Source organism: Neoarius graeffei, chromosome 13 (genome assembly GCF_027579695.1).
Source record: "Neoarius graeffei isolate fNeoGra1 chromosome 13, fNeoGra1.pri, whole genome shotgun sequence".
Lineage (NCBI taxonomy): Eukaryota > Metazoa > Chordata > Actinopteri > Siluriformes > Ariidae > Neoarius > Neoarius graeffei.
Window position 1 is genome coordinate 8965121 of NC_083581.1, and position 16011 is coordinate 8981131.

General features: G+C 41.5%; 1 protein-coding gene across 2 annotated transcripts in view; it reads left to right on the forward strand.

The window, feature by feature from the left end:
• The first annotated feature begins 4713 nt into the window (after positions 1–4713).
• Positions 4714–16011, forward strand: part of esd (esterase D/formylglutathione hydrolase) — a 55490-nt gene continuing 44192 nt past the window's right edge. The window contains exons 1-2 of one of the 2 annotated variants that reach the window (XM_060937210.1): positions 4714–4953; positions 11822–11891. In XM_060937210.1, the coding sequence (XP_060793193.1) occupies positions 11824–11891 (68 nt within the window). In that variant the 5' untranslated portion in view covers positions 4714–4953; positions 11822–11823. Of the gene's footprint in view, positions 4954–11821; positions 11892–16011 lie in introns of those variants that run through there. The other variant, XM_060937211.1, reaches the window with a different exon arrangement.

Consider the following 16011-nt stretch of genomic DNA (forward strand, 5'->3'; position numbering starts at 1 on the left):
GAAAAGTGTGACAATAAATGCTAAATTTGAACCTGATCTCTGTCCTGCCGTCCTCTGTGCTCCACCCACCTGCTCCGAACTGCCACACTTGCATAACATAATATATGCCCAAGATTGTATTTACGTTCATAACTATCCTGTAACTTATTTGAGTGATGTCTGACGAACTTGCAGTTCGCTACAAGAATCACCTTTGCTGCCAGGCTGTAACCAGCGTTGCCAGATACTGCTGACGTTTTCTAGCCAAAATATGTTCAAAACCCGCCAAAATGCACTTAAAACCGCCCAATCTGGCAACACTGGCTGTAACCTTTCTTATTTCAATGGGCTCTATGGACTGGCAGCCGGGTATCCGTTGCAGTCTATGAGACGGCTCTGAACAGCCAATTTCGGCTAGTTGTTATTGGTTAAAATCGACAAAATCGTCATTTCCAGGGAAGCCGGGCTTCTCTGGGACTAAACGAGACAGTGGGAGGGGCAAGAAGCCGGGCTGATGAAGGATTATTGGAGGTAGTGTTTGAAAGACATGAGGAGGGCGGGCTCTGTACTTCAGCATCGGCGAGGAACACGGAAGCATGATCAGTCAGTCCCTAGCAGATGTCGAGAAAGTGTAGTCGTGTGCCAAAGTGCTGTCCGAATTTCTTTTCATATAAACGTTTCTTCTCATTGATGTCTCTGTACATTACTCTGTAAATAAATGTAAATATTACTCGTTGTGCTCCGTTAACTTTCATCCTTTCTATCAGTTTGATCATTTGTGAATTCACTCGTTTATTTCATCTGTAGTTCAATCTGGTTGTAGGCTAGCTTGAGCCTTATTGGGATCTGCAGTGCTAGCTGCTAACAGAAATTGGTGAAGTCTCTGGAAAGCACAACCAGCTAGTATGACAGGGTCACAGACCATTTTCTGGAAAAGGAGCGGAGGGCAGAATTTGTGTATAAACAGTGTGTATCATATAATGTTCATGAATCTGAAGTGTGTATATTGTTCAGTAATGTTAAGAGAATGGTGGGCTCTGTGTTATAGGTTATACCTGGGTATAATATTCAAGGTTCTGTGTGTTGCATAGCCTACCTGGTTATGAATTTCCAGACTGTGTTGCAGAAGATGTTCAAGGATGTGTTGCACAGCTGGGTGTTGTGTTAAAGACTCTGTGTTGCATATCAGGGTATGATGTTCAAGGCTCTTCATTGAATAGCCAGTGATTTTTGGATGTTTGATATTTTTGATTAAGGATATGAGGCACTAGCCTGGCAAGCCAGACTATAACATGAAATGTACAAGCAAAAATACTTTCTGCCACTAGGTAGGGTTGTCTAGTTCACTATGCTAATAGGGCACACCTTTCTATGCTTTGATATCCGGCCTACAGGTTTTACGATGAATGCGTAAAATGGGCTTCCCCTGTTTTAAAAACCAGCAGCCGCCACTGCTTGACTATGTAACAAAATAAAAAAAACCCCAAATAATTAAATAAATAAATGCAAGTTTATTTAGTGTTAATGTCTGATTTTGATATCTGTCTTGTTGGTGATTTCTCTCATGAAACGACATCCACAAAATATCTGTTTGTATATTACGGAAAAGGAGGGTGCACACTTCCGTGGCCACGGGAGGAAGACGCGCTGTTCGGGGAAAAAGAAGTGGAAGCACTCTGCCAGCAGTTTTGCATCAATGACCCACGACATGTCATCAGGGCATTCAGGGAATTCAGGGAAAGTAATGGAGAATTCATCCCAGATGAACTGAAGGGCCTCTTGGCCGCGATCAACACAGTCCCTATCTCAAGTGCAGAGTGTGAGCGGGGTTTTTCGCAGATGAACTTAATTTGCAGTGTTATTACAATACATGCCCAGAAGCGCCCCCCCCCTTCTTCTTTTTCGCACCGGAGCCACTCATCCTCTGCGCTCTGGGACCTCCCACTTTACAAATTAAGCACTGAAGCTAATGGTGGATTTGGTAGGGACCTGGATGTTAAACCATGCTGTATTACAAGATTATAAGATTGTTCTGGAAATTTCCAGTAATTTGACACCTTCGGTCTCATTAGTCTGCTGCCCACATTAATCAGATTATTGTGTGAGTTCCGCCGCCGCCACAAAAACCACATCGCCAGGTCTCGCCTCATCTCCATGCTTTACTTGGAAACTTGAAGAGTGCGCTTTTTTTTTGTTTACGTATTACGTAGATGTGCTTATTACGTGTCAGTTTGCGCATGCGGGACACTTTTGGGTCATTTTCCGTTCATATTGGAGATCGCATACAAGTCTCATATAATTGGTAATGTGAACAGCCTAACAAAAAAATCGGATTTTTGCTGAGGATTGATGCAAATCGGATCATTGTTGAGGAGTGTGCTCCCATCACCCAGTCAAGCATCCAGCCAGAGCAGGTCATGATATATTTTACCATATTAACATGCCATTGTTGTGTGTTATGCCTGATGTAAAGACTCTCATCTCTGGGAGCCTACCACACAGATTTAATACTTGTCATTTTTAGGGCATACCTAACAACGTGTTTTCTTTCTCCCCCCCCCCAATCTGTCCCTCTGAGTTACATGTTGATCCTGGGATTGAGATGCTGGCCTCTTCTGCCCCTCGGACCTGCTTGATCCATCCTGGTGCCCTGTGTCTGGTCGGAGTTTTATCGCACCGCTCCTGTGAAGGACGGCCCCATGAGACTTGAAAGCTTTAATGTCCTTAAAAAAGGCAATTTGTCTTACAGCACAGCAAAGTGACAAAAAACACATACAATAAAAAACCCATCACAACACAATAAATAGCAAAACGTGTAAATAAATACAGACCACTGGTCAGAGGCATCAATCAATGCTAGAAATGTTAAAAAAAATCATTTGTACATTAACACAAGTATGAGTGTAGTTTTAAGTATGTATCTCCCATATCTTGTTCAATTGATTAATTGCCATGGGGATGAAGGAGTTCTTTGCTCTATTTGTTCTGATGTTAGGGTATCTGTATCTACGACCTGAGGGAAGTGTTTGGAATTTAACTGAGAGGGGGTGGGTAATGTCAGTGCAGACTTTGCCTGCCTTCTTGGCTAATCTATCCAGGTAAAGGTTATTAAGCTCTTTTTGCTGACACCCCATTATTTTCCCACTTGTTTTAACGATTTTACCCAGTTTACTTTTGTGCGTCACTTTGGAGTGACCATACCAGCATACAATACCATAGCAAAGAATACTTTGGGACATGAGGACAGTTGAGGGTTATACCTGTTAAAACTGTTAATATTATAGTCAGGCTGTCTGTTGTTACCCAAATGAGGATGGGTTCCCTTTTGAGTCTGGTTCCTCTCGAGGTTTCTTCCTCATGTCGTCTGAGGGAGTTTTTCCTTGCCACAGGCTTGCTCATTGGGGATAGACTAGGGATAAAATTAGCTCATGTTTGAAGTCGTTCAAATTCTGTAAAGCTGCTTTGCGACAATGTTTATTGTTAAAAGCGCTATACAAATAAACTTGATTTGATTTGATTTGATTTGATTTGATTTCACAACAAATCGGATATGGGTCGTTTCAGGTTGCAGTCTGAACGTAGTGATATGGCCCTTTTCCACTACCCTTTTTCAGCTCGCTTCAGCTCACTTCAGCCCGACACAGCTCGCGTTTCGACTACCAAAAACCAGCACGACTCAGCTCGTTTCAGCCCTGCTTAGCCCCTAAAACTCGCACCGTTTTGGAGTGGGGCTGAAGCGAGCCAAGCCGTGCCGAGTGAGGTTGGGGGCGTGAGCAGACACTCCCCTGTGCACTGATTGGTGAGGAGGAGTGTCCTCACATGCCCACACAAGCCCCGCGAGCGCGCTGGGATCTGTAAACACCGCAAACCCGGAAGGAGAATAATTACGAATTACGAGAATTTCTGAAGCCTTATGCGCCTCGCCTCATCTATACGCTCTTGCCAGTATCTGTCCGCGTTGTCGGTGACAACAAGCCACAGCACCAAGACCAGCAACACTAACGACTCCATGTCCTCCATGTTTATTGTTTACTCTCCGGGTCGTGAGACTACCGCTTAAAAGATCACTGAATCAGTGACATACAGAGCATCGTGGACGAGTTCGCGGAGCGCAAGGCTCGTCGTATGCCCTTCAAATAATGCGCGCAGTAGGCTATTGATGTTTTATTATGAGCCATGTACAGTATGTCGCCTAATGTTTTTTTGTTTGAGTTACATGTTCGTTTGAAGGACTTAATGTACAAAATAACATAGTTGCACCCCGTAGTGTTGAAATTGGTAAACACAGTGCATTCAGTGAGGTTTGCACCGCCCTCCTTTTATTTCTGACTCTTCCTGTCACCGTTGCAACCTCTGAGCGCTCATTCGTATGCCCTTCAAATAATGTGCGCAGTATAGGCTATTGATGTTTTATTATGAGCCATGTACAGTATCCTAATGTTTTTTGTTTCTGAGTTACATGTTCGTTTGAAGGACTTGATGTACTAAATAACATAGTTGCACCCGGTAGTGTTGAAATTGGTAAACACCGCAGTTGCGGACATTTTGTAGCCTAAAATGATGTTATGATAAGCTTTAATAAAGGGCCCGGTCATTTGCCCCGCCCCCGGCCCGGCTCTGACTTGTTCCGCCACTGTCACTGATGTCACTGTTTGCGCTGCTTAACGACATCACGTGACGTCCACCCACTTTCGCTAACTCCACCCAATGTGTCCACCCACTTCCAGCCAGCACGGTTCAGCGCGGTTGTAGTCGAAATGCAACTCCAACAGCCCCGCTCAGCCGCGTTTGTAGTGGAAAAGCGGCATTAGAGAGCCAGACTCACACTCCATTTCGGTAGGTGGCGGTAATGCTTCCAAAAGTTGTTTGCCAACCGCAATTAAAAAGGAAGAAGACGCAAACGCGCTGCGTGGTGACGTCACACGGAGCGTCGTTGATATCAGAGAAGAGCTGCAGTGTTCAAACAACAAACAGGTGCGGTTTGTGCTACTGGTTGCAGATATTTGATTTAAAGCGTGATTTATTGCAGCGAGTTTGTGCTGTAAGCTGGGTGTTTAACACGAGATACAGTCAGCGAATTTTTCGTTAAAATGAATGCAGCTGTGAGCGAGTGGAGTTTGGTTTCATGTGTCTCTGTGTAGTCGGACTGTAGTTTATCCGAACCCGTTTTTTTGCGACAGTGTAATGCTGCGTTCATGTGCTATGGGAATTATAGTAAATACCAAACGCCGACATGGAAAGCACACATGAACGCCCCGCCCCCTCTTGTGGTATTTTCCACTGGGCAACTCGTAGAAAACTTTCATACACGAGTTGCCGAGATGAGATGAACTTTAACCTTTTCAACATGGCGGCGAGCGGTACAAGACACTTGAATGTTAAGCATTGTACGCTACTAAAGTTTTTTTTTTTTTTTTTTACTAGTACTAGCAGGCCCGGCGCCATGGGGGGCGAAAGGGGGCGTCGCCCCCCTCGTGGCTACAGCCCCGCCCCCTCAACGGAGACTCAGATCACTTAATTGTTTTCTTATGAAAGTATAATGTATTATAGACGTATTAATAATTTTGCATTTTCAAATACGAAATATTAAGTGGTTGCGCATTGCACAAAAATACATTTCACGTAAATCACTACTAAAACTGGCACGGTAGAACAAATCTGATTGGTTGTTATGATTCTTACGTTGCAATCGTAGAATTCAACTGTATTAAGGTAGGATTATTTCAAAAAGCCTGAATTTAATATTAACCCTGTTTTAGACATATGTATCAATCCTAACTACTCGGGACTAGTTATTGTGGGTGTATGTGTGAAGTGCTGACACAGCCGCGCACACACAGACCTGTGATAAGGACAAGGGGAGGGGTCGTGCGGGCGGGCGGGGGTTTTACATGCACACTTACAAGTGCACTGTCTCTGCAATATCCTGTAATATGCAGTCAGTTTACGGGAGTAGTCTTTCCCCTTCCGAATTAAACGAATTCAATCACAATATTGTGAATCCATTTTCTTTCTTTGTAGGCTAAGTTTATCTCCGTTTATGTTGGTGTATGTGTTCATATATGATCCGCTTTGTGCGCAAATAGCGTAAGAATATGTGTCGTTGACGTCACCCCCCATGCAGCAGGGGTGAAAATTCATCACTTCAGAGTGTTTAGTCCCCTACACGCCTATCTGGGATCGCGGATTAAGTGGTTAGCGTTGACTCGGTGCGAGTCAGGAAGGCTATTACTGGTGCAGCCGCGGGGTCTGTTGATTTTTTTTAAATTATGATTTTGGCCGCGCTCCGGTTTCCCCCACAGTCCAAAGACATGCAGGTTAGGTTAACTGGTGACTCTAAATTGACCATAGGTGTGAATGTGAGTGTGAATGGTTGTCTGTGTCTATTGGCCCTTTTCCACTACCCTTTTTCAGCTCACTTCAGCCCGACACGGCTCGCGTTTCGACTACCAAAAACCAGCACGACTCTGCTCGCTTCAGCCCTGCTTAGCCCCTAAAACTCGCACCGTTTTGGGGTAGGGCTGAAGCGAGCCAAAGCGAGCTGAGTGAGGCTGGGGGCGTGAGCAGACACTCCCCTGTGCACTGATTGGTGAGCAGGAGTGTCCTCACATGCCCCCACACGCCCCGCGAGCGCGCTGGGATCTGTAAACACCGTAAACCCGGAAGGAGAAGAATTACGAGAATTTCTGAAGCCTTATGCGCCTCACCTCATCTATACGCTCTTGCCAGTATCTGTTGGCGTTGTCGGTGACAACAAGCCACAGCACCAAGACCAGCAACACTAACGACTCCATGTCCTCCATGTTTGTTTACTATTCGGGTCGTGAGACTACCGCTTAAAAGCTCACTGATGTCACTGTTTGCGCTGCTTAACAACATCACCTGACGTCCACCCACTTTCGCTAACTCCACCCAATGTGTCCACCCACTTCCAGCCAGCACGGTTCAGCGCGGTTGTAGTCGAAATGCAACTCCAACAGCCCCACTCAGCTCGACTCAGCACGGCACGGCTCAGCCCGACTCAGCCGCGTTTGTAGTGGAAAAGCAGCATATGTGTCAGCCCTGTGATGACCTGGCGACTTGTCCAGGGTGTACCCCGCCTTTCGCCCGTAGTCAGCTGGGATAGGCTCCAGCTCACCTGCGACCCTGTAGAACAGGATAAAGCGGCTAGAGATGAGATGAGATTTTGGCCGCCGAGGCAAGTACCTTACTTGCATTGACGTTTTGTTTTCATGCCGCGGAGCTATTTGTATGTATTTTAAATTTAACGGACTTGCCTGTAGGTTTGTGTGTGTGTCGTTTTATGTTTGACATCTTTCTGGTTGTAACGCGTGTCTGTGAGAAAATTGGAGAGGAGGGTTAACAGGTGGGCACGGGTGTTGATAAAGCGCAACTGCCGTGGTAATGTATCACATGATTTTCCCGTACCTACTAAAGCAACCTTCGGGCCCATGGTTTTGTGGTTGGCGCAGTTAATTGTTTGAAACGCGTTGTCAGACCGCCATCACTACTACACACTATATGAAAAATATTTGCCCCCTTGCGATTTCTAATTGCCCCCTTAGTAAACTGTTCCTGGCGCCGGGCCTGAGTACTAGTGGGTAGTTTTTTGTCTCTATGCAATGTTGCGTCATTAACAAGTGTAATATAATGCGTTAGAAATCCGTTTCCTTTAAAAATGTGTTATGGTTTGTTTTTACCTATCCAGAGCAGACGCTATTGCTAACGATAGCTAACTAACTATTGCTAACTTGAATCTGGTCCACCATCTTTAATTTGTCAACAACAACAAAAGCATGTGAGCACAACACACTGGTGAATACCACTTCCCAACTGGAAAATATCATCTTCCCATAGCACATGAACGCAGCATAACTTTGCGGCGGTGTCCTAAACGGTTCAGCAGGCCCTACATGTGTGCACTAGGTAGTGTGCCCTTAGCAAAAAGTAGTATACTTAAAGTTCATTTTATTAAGTATGCTTCAGTATAAGTATAGCAAGTATACTACAGACCATGTACTTTTAGTGTACTAGAAAGTATACAAATTTAATACTTTTTCGGACTAAATTGGAACATTTCAAGTTTATAAAAGTATACTTTAAAGTTCGTTTTAAGTTTGCAAAAGTACACTTTAAAGTATACAACAAGTACACTCATCTATATGCTATCAATGTACTTGGTATATCCCTCTCGTATGCTTAAAGCATACCACAAGTACACTTATCAATATACTGCCATTGTACAGCCCCGATTCCAAAAAAGTTGGGACAAATTGTAAATAAAAACGGAATGCAATAATTTACAAATCTAAAAAACTGATATTGTATTCACAAAAGAACATAGACAACATATCAAATGTCGAAAGTGAGACATTTTGAAATTTCATGCCAAATATTGGCTCATTTGAAATTTCATGACAGCAACACATCTCAAAAAAGTTGGGACAGGGGCAATAAGAGGCTGGAAAAGTTAAAGGCACAAAAAAGGAACAGCTGGAGGACCAAATTGCAACTCATTAGGTCAATTGGCAATAGGTCATTAACATGACTGGGTATAAAAAGAGCATCTTGGAGTGGCAGCGGCTCTCAGAAGTAAAGATGGGAAGAGGATCACCAATCCCCCTAATTCTGCACTGACAAATAGTGGAGCAATATCAGAAAGGAGTTCGACAGTGTAAAATTGCGAAGAGTTTGAACATATCATCTACAGTGCATAATATCATCAAAAGATTCAAAGAATCTGGAAGAATCTCTGTGCGTAAGGGTCAAGGCCGGAAAACCATACTGGGTGCCCGTGATCTTCGGGCCCTTAGACGGCACTGCATCACATACAGGCATGCTTCTGTATTGGAAATCACAAAATGGGCTCAGGAATATTTCCAGAGAACATTATCTGTGAACACAATTCACCGTGCCATCCGCCGTTGCCAGCTAAAACTCTATAGTTCAAAGAAGAAGCCGTATCTAAACATGATCCAGAAGCGCAGACATCTTCTCTGGGCCAAGGCTCATTTAAAATGGACTGTGGCAAAGTGGAAAACTGTTCTGTGGTCAGACGAATCAAAAATTTGAAGTTCTTTATGGAAATTAGGGACGCCGTATCATTCGGACTAAAGAGGAGAAGGACGACCCAAGTTGTTATCAGCGCTCAGTTCAGAAGCCTGCATCTCTGATGGTATGGGGTTGCATTAGTGCGTGTGGCATGGGCAGCTTGCACATCTGGAAAGACACCATCAATGCTGAAAGGTATATCCAGGTTCTAGAGCAACATATGCTCCTATCCAGACGACGTCTCTTTCAGGGAAGACCTTGCATTTTCCAACATGACAATGTTAAACCACATACTGCATCAATTACAGCATTATGGCTGCGTAGAAGAAGGGTCCGGGTACTGAACTGGCCAGCCTGCAGTCCAGATCTTTCACCCATAGAAAACATTTGGCGCATCATAAAACGGAAGATGCGACAAAAAAGACCTAAGACAGTTGAGCAACTAGAATCCTACATTAGACAAGAATGGGTTAACATTCCTATCCCTAAACTTGAGCAACTTGTCTCCTCAGTCCCCAGACGTTTACAGACTGTTGTAAAGAGAAAAGGGGATGTCTCACAGTGGTAAACATGGCCTTGTCCCAACTTTTTTGAGATGTGTTGTTGTCATGAAATTTAAAATCACCTAATTTTTCTCTTTAAATGATACATTTTCTCAGTTTAAACATTTGATATGTCATCTATGTTCTATTCTGAATAAAATATGGAATTTTGAAACTTCCACATCATTGCATTCCGTTTTTATTTACAATTTGTACTTTGTCCCAATGTTTTTGGAATCGGGGTTGTACTAGTTATTTACTTCGAGTCCTTATTTTTAGTTTATTATTGTATACTGTTATAAACATTTGGTTATTTCACTAGTTTACTTGTTATACTTTAAGTTTGCTTGGCATATTACTTGTAGCTTACTATTTATATACTGAAAATATACTCCTTGAAGTATTAAAGTTTACTCATACTGTATGTACATGAGTGTGATGTATTTACAAAATCACAAGACAGAATGTTGAAAAAAGTTTGATACATTTTCAAACCTTTCAAAAACAAAGACCTATGAAATCAAGTCCTTCCTTACTGGAGAAAATGAAAGGAAAAAGTGCACATTTGCATGTAAAAATGTAAACATAATGGTCTCTTGATCAATAAAGTCAAGTCAAAAGTTTTTGTTTTTGTGTATGATTTTAAGGTACATAAAGATAACATAGGAACAATTTGAAGAAAAATTTTCTGTTGAGTTAGATTTTTATGCTGATTAAAACTAAAATTGGCATGCTGGTTCCAAAATTGCAGTCAGGATTTTTTTTTTCTAGCACGTCAAGTTTTTTAACCACAGCTTACCCTCCAGATAAGCAAAATTCCACTGTAGTAAGACTATTTGAAGGTTATGGAAGAACGTTATCAGGGTAGATGGGATGTACATATGATGGCTGACTACTGTTGGAGCATCAAACGCGATAGTCCTCAAGTTAAACACTCCAGAAAGAGCTATAAACGTAAATTTTTACCGTAACTACTTGCACAGGCAGCATGGCGGTGTAGTGGTTAGCACGGTCGCCTCACAGTAAGAAGGTTCCGGGTTCGAACCCAGCAGCCGGCGAGGACCTTTCTGTGTGGAGTTTGCATGTTCTTCCCGTGTCTGCGTGGGTTTCCTCCGGGTGCTCCGGTTTCCCCCACAGTCCAAAGACATGCAGTTAGGTTAACATGGGGCGGCCTTGGGCAAGGTACCTGACCCCTGACTGCTCCCCGGGCGCTCTGGTGTGGCTGCCCACTGCTCTGCGTGTGTTCACTGCTTCAGATGGGTTAAATGCAGAGGATGAATTTCACCGTGCTTAAAGTGTGCATGTGACGAATAAAGATTTCTTCTTCTTGCACACAATTATAATTACAGTAGCCATATCCTTTGTAAAAACAAGTGTTAAATAAACATTGCAGTCATGCCTGTTTCTTTCATATTTCATTGTATATCAATATTTGTAAATTTTTATAAGACAAGCACATCTGTTAAGTACAGTATTTTTCATATTTTTTATGAAAACGGGGATGCTATAGTTCAAAAACTTGACGTGATGGAGAAAAACTGAGATCAGTTTTGGATTCCGCACCCAAAAATTAAACAGTGGTCAGACCTAACTCAACAAAAATTGTGTTCCCCAGTGTAATGCAATTGAGCACACATTATATACTGTAAAGTTTTAAACTCCATCATTATATTATATTAATATATAAATTAAATGTTAAGCATGAGTCAATGACTTGACCTTATTATGCACTTGGAGCAAGATATACTAAGTATTAGTACTTTGTGGCAGAAAAATGTAAAAAGTATACTAAAGTATAAGTTTTAGTATTAAAGTGTAAGTCTTAGTATTAATGTACTTGGTCTTAGACTTTTGTTTATACTTTTCAGTATAAGCCAAGTATACTTCACTATACTATTCTTAAGTATATAAACTATAGTTTATAAAAAGTCAACTTCAAGTATACTTCCTGAGTTTTAGTAAAAAATAAGTATACTCGTAATACACTTGAATAAACTTCTTTTTGCTAAGGGTGTACAGCCCTGACTCGGCTCCAGTGCACTAGATGTGCATTAAGGGAACAGCAGGAGACCATTTCTGCCTCTTCGTGGTCTTTATTAAGCACAGAGCAGAACCCAGTACACTGACCTCAGTCTCGGCAATCAGTGTGTGCATGAAGAACCAAAGAAAATGACAATCAGCAAACTACATGTGTTAACTTCCGTATAAATGAGTGCGTGTGTGTGTGTGTGTGTGTGTGAATGGAGCAGGTATGGCATTAACCCAGGTGTCGTCCAATAAGTGCTGCGGTGGAGAGCAGAAGGTGTTTGAGCATGACAGGTAAAAATGTGTTCATAGCCTGATTTTTAATACCTGTATGTGTGTTAAATAAAGAATGAAACAAAACTTGGGGCTAAGGCTTAGTGTTCCCTGGTGAAAATCTTTCAAGGATCCGTAAAGTTCCTTGTGTGGGTCTTTGAGGATCCTGTTGAGCATCTCAACAAATATCCTCAAAAGATCTTCAAGGATCTTTAGAATCCTTGGCAAGATATTCAAGGATCAACAAAGATCTTTTAACGTTTTGCCAAGGTCTTCAAGGATCTTCAAAGTGCCTTTCAAGATCTTAAAGAATTTTTGAGAATTCTTGTCAGGATCATTAATATTCTTGCCTGGATCTTCAAGACTTTTCAAAGTTCTTTTTAAGGTTTTCAAGGATCTTTTGAAATTCTAGACAAGATCTACAAGAATCTTTTAAAAACAAAAACCACTTTCAATTCCAAACAAAGTAATTCTGTATTGATGCTATCGTAACAAAACACAAAGTAATGGTAAACATTCAGGAAACCACAAACAGATTGATGAGGATATGTTGCCATCGGTTTGCTTTTTCCTGAATGTTCAATAGAACTTTGTGTTGCTGATATGTTATGATGGCATCAATAAAGAATTGTTTTGCTTGGAATTGAATGTGGTTTTTGTTTTTAAGATTCTTGTAGACCTTGGCAAGAATTTCAAAGATCCTTGAAGATCTTTCAGTGTTTTCCACAGACCAGGTAGCAATTTGTGGTGCTCCACTGTGCCGATGAGGGAATGGTGCGCGGTGGAGTCGGTCATTGGGGTGTATGCAAAGTGTTTACAGTGGGCGGTGTTCAAACACACAGTATTTTTCTTCAGAGTCACCTGCTGGGACTATTTTAAAGCTACAAGAAGCATTTGAGATTATTCAGTTCAATCTAAATTCTTTTAAGTTATTTAAGAGAAGACAGCTAAAACAATTTTTACCAGAACCCTGCCTGGTTTCATTCCTCGACCCAACTTTACATTACAGGGCAGGCCATTAGTTTGCTGGACTTGATGTTGGTGGAAAACCTGTCTCTTAAATTTATAAAATTACTCACCAAAATTGAAGTTAAAGTTTAGTTTTTACCTTAGTTTTTTGCCTTTTTGGTGGCAATCATTCTTTAGTTGACATTCAAGGAATAAATTGCAAAAAACAAGCTGGAGGTTTTTATTTTAAATATTGAACTCAACACTTACCTCAACCAATACTAAAATGAAATAAATAGTATAATGTAACAACAAAATAATAATAAAATAAAATATCATAATTAGATGTAAGAAACCACTTAAGGTAACACCAAGGCAACTAACAATAATGAAAAAGCATTACCCTAATTGGTGCAAAGCCTGCATGCCCTATCAGAACATTTAATTCTGCGTGGCTTCCTGAAAAAAAAACTCAGAAACATGGAATCAGATTTACTTTCCCGACTTTTTTTTTTTTTAAATTAGCTATAAGTCTACCTGTTTCCACCTCACCTGTTGTTTCAGCAGTAGCTGCCTGTCTTACAGCAGCATTTTGGCTGTCCTCCTGACCCATCTCTCTTGAACAGCCCTGAGCGGCACTGAGTTTTTCAGCACTGTTTGATGCCTATAACATTCGAAATTATATTCCAGTAACATTTACTAGCAACAGCCATTTGACAGTCCAACTTTATTTCAGACTGATACCTCCTCACGCTGCTCTGTCTCCTCTAGATGAGGCCTTTTTTGGCGCAGAAAAAACTTTTCAATACTCATCTGGGTTCAAGCAGCAAACATTGAGAGTCAAATAAATACGAAGTTATTATTAGCCTATGGGCATCCTACAGTAGCCCATCTCAACTACCGCATTTTATCTTTATCACATTGTTTGCTGCGTTTCCAACGTTATGGGCCGACAGCTGGATGTTCAATATTGATGACGTTGTAAAACTAGCATAAGGCTACTGAGTTACATACTGGGCAGGTTTGTTTGAGCACAGTACATCATACTAACCTTTGGTAGACTCCAGATATCGTTGACCGTCTTCTCTGTGCTAAATATCACGCAGCATTGGGTTTTCCTCTTGATAGCCCTCGAGCGGTATGCGTGGAGAGGAGGAGTGGGCGAATCAGCTGCCATTGTGCGCGCGTATCAGTGATGGTTTATCTACTTCGCCAATAAAGCTAATAAAGATGTTTCTTAAAATATTCAGATTTTATGCTTCACATAGCATCAACTAGGCATCCCCGTGAGTATAACATTTTATTTAGGCTAGTGGGAAATCCTTATTTATTGTGAATGTCAAGCCATTATTAATAACTTGCATGAATGCTGAAGCGGAATAAACGGGATAATGCAATAAGGCCGGTTCCTCGCGTCAAGCTGCTACTGTATGCATCAAAATTGGTTTATAGCCTGACTCGGGGATGTCCGTTTCTTGTAAGCCAAGAAGGCTATGATGCTCATCACGAGCACGACGTAGGCTACCTTTTAAAATAAGGGGTCGGAAGGCAAATCGGGAAGGCTGCGTTATTTTTAATTAGCCTAACAGGCCTACTTGCAGTCCGGGTATATGCGCAATGGCAGGCCTGTGTACACACCGTCCGTCTCTCTCTCTCTCTCTCTCTCTCTCTCTCTCTCTCTCTCTCTCTGTGTGGGTGTGCGCGCTTGAACGAGAAGAAAGAGCACTATGAATGAACAGAATGATACGCAACAGAAATTTTTTTTTTTTTTCAAAATCACGAGTCTGATTGTGTGGCGATAGGAATCCATGGTGTGGCACTGCGCCACACAATGGTCTATGTATGGGAAACCCTGTCTTTGTTGAGATCCTCGAATACCCTCGCAAGGAACTTTATGGCTCCTTGAAAGATTTTCACCAGGGATATTTCAGAGTTTTTGTATTTATACACATTGTTTGCAAGTTCCTGTGAGAGGCCAACTTTGCACTTTATGCCATGACTCATGAGAACATGTCTCCAAAAGCAAACAGCTCCAGTTATGGAAAGCATTACTGCGTTCAGATGTTCACTTCAGAGAGGATCCATCTACCATAGACTTGATTTCTGTTGCTTTCTTGATCTTGAGATGCGTACAAAGATTTTGAAAATATCCTAAAATGAACTTGAGCTGCTTTTAAGATTTTTGAAACCTTGAAAATCATGAAAGATTCTTTCAAATATCCTTTTAAAGTGTTGGCTATTCAGAATTCCATGGTATATCCTTCCAATTCTTATGAATCATAATTATGTAAGTTTCAATCTATTTCCATCCTTGCCAATTCTATTGAATTAGGATCATATAAATAATTCAAAGATCATTAGGTCCTCGAGGATCTTAAAGGATCCTAACAAAGATCTCATGGAGACCCTGACAAGAATCCTTACAAGACCCTGATTAAATCCTTGAGGATTCCAGTTAAGATCTTTATAAGATCTTGAAAAGGATCCTTGTTAGATCTTTGAGGAGCTTGGAGGAACTTTGGAAAATCTTGAAGATTTTGACAAAGATCCTGAAAAGATACTGATCACGTCCACAAAGATCTTAAGATCCTTAGAAGGATCTTTCTAAGATCTTTGAAAGAGCCTTGTTGAATCCTTGAGGATCTTGCAGGATCCTTGCAAAGATTTTATGACTCTATTGACAAAGATCCTGATCAAATCCTCAAGGATCCTAGCAAAGATCTTAACAGGATCCTTCTAAGGATCCTTGTAATATCTTTGAAAGATCCTTGTTGAATCCTTGAGGATCTTTAAGGATCTTTGTGGGGATCATTATGAGGATCTTTCCAGGATCCTTAAAAGATCTTTGTCATCCTTGAGGATCTTTACAAATGATTTTGCATATGAAGATTTTTCTAAGATCCTTCAGGGATCCTATAAAGATCCGTATCTTTAAGGATCTTTGGCAGGTCTTTGACAATCCTCATGAATCCTTAAAGATCCTGTGAGGTTTTTTTTCACGAGGATTAAGTGCTCAGTAACGGACTACAATAGCGCATAAGGATTTGATTTGAGCACTAGTTTGTTTAGTGAAGGTACGCTATGTTGCCAGAAGTATGTGCACCGCTAACCATCACACCCATATGTGGTTGTTCCCCAAAGTTTGAAGCAGATAATGGTATAGAAGGTCTTTATATCCTGGAGCATTACAATT